Source organism: Festucalex cinctus, chromosome 17 (genome assembly GCF_051991245.1).
Source record: "Festucalex cinctus isolate MCC-2025b chromosome 17, RoL_Fcin_1.0, whole genome shotgun sequence".
Classification (NCBI taxonomy): domain Eukaryota; kingdom Metazoa; phylum Chordata; class Actinopteri; order Syngnathiformes; family Syngnathidae; genus Festucalex; species Festucalex cinctus.
In genome coordinates, this window is record NC_135427.1 from 8,567,014 (window position 1) to 8,575,731 (window position 8,718).

General features: G+C 36.9%; 1 protein-coding gene across 7 annotated transcripts in view; it reads right to left on the reverse strand.

Annotated features, from left to right (window-relative positions):
• The window catches only part of abcc3 (ATP-binding cassette, sub-family C (CFTR/MRP), member 3), a 30,133-nt gene that overhangs the window by 20,580 nt on the left and 835 nt on the right, over nt 1-8,718 (reverse strand). For all 7 annotated transcript variants that reach the window (XR_013279496.1, XR_013279499.1, XR_013279498.1 and 4 more), the window contains exons 2-4: nt 5,650-5,826; nt 4,434-4,559; nt 2,681-2,818 (exon numbers count right to left, since the gene is read on the reverse strand). Coding sequence is in view for 3 of the 7 variants with exons in the window: in XM_077503036.1 (XP_077359162.1) it covers nt 2,681-2,818; nt 4,434-4,559; nt 5,650-5,826 (441 nt within the window). In the remaining 4 variants the exon portion in view is untranslated. The remainder of the gene's footprint in view (nt 1-2,680; nt 2,819-4,433; nt 4,560-5,649; nt 5,827-8,718) is intronic.

Consider the following 8,718-nt stretch of genomic DNA (forward strand, 5'->3'; position numbering starts at 1 on the left):
GACTTTGCAAGGCCCACAGAAATATTGTGTTCTATTGCTATCAAAACATGGAACCTACCAAAAGAATGATTGGAGTCTCTTCTTTCATCAGGAAAAAAAAAAAAAAAAAAGTATATTTCTATCGGTTTCCGTTTTGCAGCAATTAGCGTTAGAATATAGCTAAGCTAAGTTTCATCATTATTCACAAATCTGCTTAGAATTGTGGGGAAACGGCTTGTTTTCATCATGGCTCTGGTTGATCTATTATTCTCTGCTGCCACCTGCTCCGTTTTTGTAATTACTACCGTTTTTTTTTTCCCCACCCGTTCTCTGCAGTCGAGAGGCTGCATCAATATGGAGCCACAACACTGACAATAAGATTTGGTATTGAAAATAATAATAATAATAATGTCATTGTGGAAAATGCTGCATTGGTATTGAAACAAATATTAAGAATTGGCATTGTAAAAGGTTGTATTGAAAAATAAAATACAAACATTGAAAAAAAAAACACTACAATATCTTTTTCAATGCCAATCTGCAGATTTTTTTTTTACACTTTTTTTTTTATGCTTGCAGCTTTTTCCACAATGACATTTTTTTTTTTTTCCCCAATACCAAGTCTCATTGTCAGTGTTGTGGCTCCATACATGAAAGCCTTCTGTATGCTCAAGCATAAGAAAAAATTTTAAAAAATAAATAAATAAATAACACAATAGAACATATTTATATATTTTGGAGCAAATGAGTTAACAGTAAGTCCCTCCTTGACACTCACATTCACGCATTTTTTTTTTTTTTTTAAATTACAGCCATATATCCATTACGAGTACAGATGATGTAAAACTTTCAAAACTCTTCAAAGTTGTCCTTTTAAGACCGAGTACAACCTCGTGTCTGCTGGTCTTGCCTGAGCGAGGGATTATTTGCAGTAAATTGCAGCTCCCTGCACCAGAGGTAAGATAAGCACGCTAGAAACAACAGGCCTAGTATTCCCTCTTCCCTCTCTGCTTAGCTGTGGCCTGGGCTGAACCTTGCAAAACCTCCGCTAAGCTCACAGGCAAAGCAGAAAAAAAAAGAAGAAAAGAAATCAGTTTTTGTTACCCCTCTGATACTACAGTTGTGCTTGAAAGTTGACATAAACTTAGGAGCGTACTGCATGGCGAGACAAACGCTTAATGCCCATAAAATCCAAAATACTGTGGCAATTGCTTTGATGTTTCAGAGGCTAAGGTTGACATGACGATTCCTAACATTTTTGTGTCAATAAGTGATATTTAGCTTTTGTACATTTGTAGTTGTGTTCAAAGTTTACATACCCCGATGTGAACTTTCAAGCACAACTGTATGTCAGAATCTGGGAAATTGACCGAGTCAAACTCAAGCTCCCAACCGACAGTGATTTTGTTTTGTTTTTAAACGTGTTGAGGCTTATTGGTAGCGATTACGTGTAACCGGCGGCATCCGCTCAACTTGAGATTGAGATTGAACCCGTCGCCACGACAACGTGCGCAGAGGCTGACCAGTGAGCTCAACTTTCGGGCCGCCAACATAGCTCAGTACCGCATTTAAAGGGTTTTAGGAAGGGAGGTTTTATTCATGTGAAAAAGGTGATCGTGCAAACAAAAAGGTGGCCTGTTTGAAAGTGGTCATTGTTTTAAGGCAGCACAACTGTCGTGTAAAAATTAGATGTAATTGTACAAGATTTTAGGATGGATTGATGATTTATTTATCTTATATATTTTATTATGTAGACAGAAGGTCCAATAATAACATTTTACTCCAGTTTATTTCATGTTTGGCAGACAGAAAAGGGTGAATTCTAAACTGCACTTATTATATTGAGGGGCCAAATAATCAGAATGCTAAAGCAAGGAAATTGTAGTCGCATTTTCATGCTTTTGATTGGCTAAATCAGTCAGCCAAAATGTACGTGTGGAATGTGTGGACGAAGACTTCTCTGACCCAGGACCCAGATATAGGCATTTAAAAAAAAACAAAAAACTGTGTGGGCTGTGTATGTGTCAGTATTAAAAAGGGAGTATTTAGGGGTACACTGTAAAGAAATAAAAATGACATTAATGGCGGTTAGTTGGCAAGAAAACTGACAAATTATTAAGTTGCAATGTGAAGATGAGTAGAGTCCTGAGGGGAAAAAAAAAATACTTGGCAGTGACTCTTTTCACGTGGAGTGCTCGCTGATACCATCAGGACGTTGTGCCCAAATGTAGAACAACAACAGCCTACTAAACAGCACGTGACATGTTTGTAGTTTTTAATATTGCTTATTACGTTATTCGGTTTAATTGCATCCCAAAGATAGTGGCGACACAATATTGCATTAATGTTCCTGTGGGAGTCTCTTCAGTTATCTTCCATTTTTTTTTATCACTCTAATACATCCTTAGCAAATAAAGTATTGATCTCGGTTTATAACTTCTTAAAGTCTTGTAACTCGTACATTTGGCATTTCTGAAAATCTACGTGCGTGCCCCTGCCTCAATAAAGTTTTATCGGCTCCTAATGCTAAATGTTTTCATGCCATGACATCGTTTGGTGTGATCCACAAGTCAAGGGTGAGATTTCAATGAAACCAGACGATTCAAGATGGAATTTGGAGACAAGAATGGATGCGGGCTGAGCTGAGCGAGCCGCGACTGACGCCTCGAAAGGCATCCGGGGTCAAAGGGCATATTCTCACCTGGCTGGACGCCTGCAGGATCTTGGAGCGGAAAGGCACGATGGCGCACAGCACGGACAGGAACCAGAAGATGAAGAGAACCCCTGAGGACTGAACCCCACGCAACCTCTCAAACTGGATGAAAAACGTGGCCAGCAGCTGAGTGAGAAAGCGAGGAGAATAAATATAAATATATATTTGAGGAGCGGGATGGAATTGTGGGTGGGGGGAGGGGGAAGAGACTGAATGAAACAGAACATTTGAGGGCATGTGAGGTAAAGCAGGGTCTGACTGCTGACTGCTCCCGTCATCTTACACACTAACTGGATTAGATGTGCTGCTCAGCCTGTTTTTTTGTTTGTTTTTTCCTTCCATTTTTGTTTGACCTACTAAGAGACAAAGACGAGGTCGTCTGGGGTAAACTGCCTGATCCGGATTTTTTTTTTTTTTTTTTTTCCCCCTTTGGGCTCTGTGTTTATTTATTCAAAATCTCTGATTAAAATCCAATTCCATTCCATTCCATTAATATCATATTAGCTAGAAAACACTGGAATACTTCTGAGAGGAAATCATAACAGCTTACAGTAAACAAAACACGCACACTAAATGGTGGGGTTGAAGAATCTCAGTTATCCAGGTCATGGTTTTGCAAGGAAAGGTTATTTAAGGGCACTTGGACATGGCAGGACTCCATGCAAAATGATAATATTTTATAAAAAAGGACTGCACTTATATCAGTTATAGACAATGATGAAAGCACGACAGTTGTATAAAAGAAGGAAACTCCCAGACAGGCATAGTCAAATTGAGTCTTCTTCACATGGTGTTAGGGGTGGGCGATCTTGCAAAAATAGAATATCAGGATTTTTTTAATTATGAATTCACAATTTTGATCTTATGATTTTTTATTAATAAGAAATACAAATTAAATTACACATGAAATAAGAGACATATTAAATAAATGCACTTATTTGTGAAAATGATCATGTAATAAACACCTTTTGTAAAAAAAAAAAAAATATATATATATATATAAAATATATATATCATGTCACGATCCCGGAATCAAGGTTGCAGCAGGTTAAAACATGCTTTCCAAAAACTTTATTTGCGTCACGCAAACGCGGTGTGGCTATTTGCGCTGGCGTTAGTGAATTAGACGCCGTACATCAGAGAGTCTCATTGGCGTTGTGGTGGGCATATTTTGCGTCAAATGTATGCAAATTTCCATACGTGCAAATAACACTGGCGCACCGTGACGCAATTTGTTTGGCCGCGCACTTAGTGACGGACTTCCCCATCTGCGCGCATTTAGCGCTCCCAGACTGCTCCTTTTTTTGCCGGTTAGCGCGGTGCAAAGGCGACGCAAACCTTTAGTGAATAGGCCCCTTAAAGTGTTGCGTAACATCAGACAATACGTTGCACCGTTTTCCTATTATGTGACTGTCTGCTGTTACATTTATGCCATCCATTAGTTTTGTGTCAGTTAACTTAAACAAACACAGAATTTTGTACAATACACCCTCAGTGACTTTTATCACACTTCCTTATCTGATGCGATCTCTTCATTGATTCCTCTTAAGCAGTCTTTGTTTGTATGGAATGTGTTTGCGTAGTTTGCTAGGAGTCCATGGAAACTAAATCCACATAGAAATGGGCCTTTATAAATAATAGCTCCACAAAAAGTACAGTAGAAAGAGTTTTGTGTGCACTCTGAACATCTTCCATTTGAATCACATGTAAATGTGTTTCGATGACGAAACTGGATTCTTACCATGGTCATGCCGAGCACCAGTGGGGTGATAAAGAAAATGGGCGGCTGGCTGATTCCTTGCTGCGTTTCATGGAATGTGTAGAAGAGATCTGTCCAGCAAACAAACCATAACAGCAAGCCAAACACCTGAGACAGGTCGACAGTGAAAGAGGACAAAAGAACAGAAATGAAGTCAAAAATAAACAGATAAAGTTTGATGTTCTTTTTCAACTGGCGTGAAACACTTGAAAATTAAAAGCGTGCGTGGATTTAGAATGTATTGTGGATCGGCACTCTAAAGTGGATAGTACGTAGTTCGAAATTTTTTTGGGTAATTTTGTGTACACTTTAAGGTAATTTTCGGGAATTCTTTTATATTTCAACTTTTCACATTTTTATATTTTCTTTTCTGCCTTTTTTTTAAATTCAATTCTCTGACATTTTTGGCAATCTATGGACATTTTATGGTAATTTTGTGCTTTTCCTTTTTCTTTCTGGACATGTTATCGTCACTTTTTAAAATATATTTTTAAACAACTTTTTCATCTTACCTTTCATCTTTTCTGATATTTCAATAATTTAGACTATGATAATTTTTAAAATATTTTTCAATTTAAGTCAATTAATTTAAAGAATATTTTATCTAAAAAATGAAAGTTAACTCATTCAAACCCAAACGTGTAACACGTTTTTTTTTTTTAAATACTTTGTCCTTCACTCCCCATAATGTATTTAGACATTTTTTTTGTTTTTTTTATGCAAGAGCATACAGAAGGCTTTGATGCAGCGTCTGACATGAAGAGGTGGCTTAAAGCAATGGTAGTTATTCTAAAAAATCGAAATTATTGTCAGGACAATGGCAAACAACAAACAAAATGATGTTTGATTTTCGGTTTGGGGTCGCCACAGCAGGCAACTCACATACAGTACGTTTTTTGTTTGTGTTTTGTTTTTTCTTTAGTTTTTTTGCTGCTGCATTTATTATATCGGTAGGCTTTCACTGCAGTGATGCACAATATTTGACAGGGCTGCTTGCAGCCGATGCTTTAAAGACAGTTGGTGGCTGCGTCGGGAGAATGAAGCCAGATCATGTTTCCACAAACGAGGCCACCGATGGCTTCGTCTCATTTTCAGTAAGGGAAAAAAATGGTATGCTACAATCTGCCGATGTCCTGTTGACAGGACCAGAAAGTAGGACATGATGAAATGTTCCTTTGGGGCCGTTCGGGTGTCTCACCGTCTTGAATCGGTTCATGACGGACATCATGATGTAGCCTCTGTTGTTCTTCTTTAGGTAGAAAAGGTAGATAGGGGAGACGGCCCACAGGTAAACGCATGGCAGCCAAGACAGTACCGTGAGCTGGAAACACACGGGGAGGTCGGGCTGATCTGTGTGGAGCGTCTGATTGGCAACCTACAGAAACGTCCAGCAAAAACAACAACAACAACAACAAAAAACGTAAGATCACAGACCAAAAATATAATTGCATGGTTATCTTAGAGTATACTCGAGTTACATCAACATCAGACATATGGTGACACATAATTCCAAACTGAAATGTTTTTTAAGTCCACCTACCCATTTTACACTCTTCCAAATAATATTTACTTCCTAAAGAGTTGATGCAAAGAGAAAATTTGCAAAAAAAATTGGAACGCGGTGTCTTCCAAAATTCGAGCCAGCTTCTCTGAGAGATCATAAATGAATCAAGATAAAACGAATGCCACATTGTTCAAACATATCCATATTTTCGACATTCGGATAACAATAGGAGGCAACCTCCGGAGGAAATGGTAAACTGGCCGTGAATCCGAGGGAGTGATCATGGTTCTTTACAAACACAAGGGCCCGCCCGCAGAATACCAAGATAAACACAGCTGGCGGACTCCAGTCCCGTCCGTCACTTTCCATTTATCACCACTCCCATCGACTAAGGCATGTATGGGGTGATAGGTCATCACTCCAGCTGCTGGGTATTGAATTGAGTTTTTCACGTCTGGTGGGTCATGATTTTTTTTTTTCTTTTTTGTTAATAACTACAAATTCTACGCAATATTAAATTGTTTGGAAGATTAGTTTCACCATTTTTAAGAAATTAAAGAGCTCTCACATCCTATTTTTCTATATGTGGCATTTGGAGGAAAAAAAATGGACCCTCTGAGTGTAGACTAAAGCTAAAAAAAAAATAATAAAATAAAAATAAAAAATTAAAGCAAAACAGCAAACACAAGGTTATTTCTTCACGTTTCTTCTAATTATTGTATTGACATGTTACTTTAATTTGCTGTAACATATTGCCATATTAAATAATTTCCATGTTTTTTGTATGTTTTGTTTTTCTGTTTTTTTTACACTGATTAACATTATCAGCTGAGTCTTTGTAGTTTCACATTTTGGATCGACAGGCAATTATTTTTTAATTGAATTCATATATCTTAGATTGATAGATTGATATTTTAAACAGCCTCTGGATACTTTGTCTTCGTCCATCCATTCTTAGCTCAGCGCATTATTTGTAATTTGCTATAATCTACTAAATCTTTACATTTCATTTCAATTTGGTTTATTGGCAAGGATGACGATGATGAAAAAAATATATATATAAACTAGATTCCATTTCAAGAAAATATCATGACATTTCTCCAAAGAGTCATGTCAGCGTGGGAATAATCATCCTCGTGGGACGTTTGCACCATCGTGTATAACCAAGCAACACCTGGAATGATGAAAGAGCAATAATAACGTTGCAGTAAATCTGAATACTTCTCCAAAAAAAAAAAAAAATCCAGTGGAGATTCATATCCTACCAACTGTTAGTGAAACGTCAGCAGCAAATCATGTCGATCTCAGCAAATAATTCCATAAATATGTGAAATTTATAGGCGCAATTTGTGCTCCGATTGGCCATTGAAAAGGATACTGTAGTTAAACAAGCAATAAAGCCGATGTGACAGTTACGGTACAATCGCATATTTGGTCACTGGATTTAGCAGCTTGACAACAAATATTGCAACAGATTCCCCATCTGTTGCCTGTTACACTGAGAAGTTGTTAAGTGATGGCAAAAAAAAACCCCGTAAAGACTGCAGGAGAACAGGAACTGCTGCTGGACATTTTCTCACACGGAACACACGACTGTGTGAATTATGGATTCATTTTACGGACAATGTAAAAAAAAAAAAAAAGTATGAGCTCAACTGCTCAAAATGTTTAATTCAGGTAAGACTGTGCAATTAATCAAAATAATTACAATTATTACACGAGAAATACACACACATCAAACTAAAAGTATCTCTTAGGGTCTGCTTACATGTCCACAAAGCACCGAAACAAATTAACAAGATGAAAACTTAGTTAACAAAAACACAAAGTTGGGGAGAACAAACAATACACAAGGAAGTATGGATGAAATGGGTGGCAATAAAGTTCATTTAAAAATTTGTGAGCTGAATTTTGAACGAGTTTGTGTCTTTCCCAACACGAGGAAATGCTCTTTATAAATAAAGCTGCCTTGCCTTGCTGTATGACACAATTTCACAAAGATAAAAAAAAAAAAAAAACTGCACATGAAACAAAAAGTTTCCACCAAACATCCCTTTATACTCTCAGTTCTTCATTTAGCTTCATCCCTTTTAGTTTCAATTCTGCATCAAACGTGCAACAGTATACAAGAAGAAGAAAAAAAATCAATTGAGCGGTTTCCCAGGACCATGTGACGCGTCTCCCTCTCAAACACATCTATCATATCGAGTACAACCGTGCAATACCTACCACAAACATTCTACCAAAAACTGACCAGCATTAGTTGGCTAACCTAAGATCACCTTCATTCAGTTTATGGCAGAAACTAAATTGAGTTACATATGATGGCCTCAAAAAAAATACAAAATAAACTATTCCAAACTGGTTGCAATACAAAAAAATAAATAAATATATGGCTTTTTGGAACCAACATACCACCAACATTTATAAATGTTTGTTTACATGAGGAGATTTACTTGTGGGCAAAACCTGACAAACAAAAAATGACTTCATGAATAATTTAGTGCATTTTTGAAGAGCCAATAAAATCTGTAACTGATCAGCCAGAAATTAAATAACTGTCATATCAGTCATTTCATGATGTTGCTATAAAATAAAGGGCATGGCACGAGCTATGTAATAGTTAGAAATTACTAGAGCTAGGATTATATTAAAAATTGCACGTTGATGTGACAGTTTTTTATTGTATTTACTGTATTTATTTTGCATATTATTGAAATGAATACTGTTTTATGAATTATTTATTACAGGTATTTCACCACT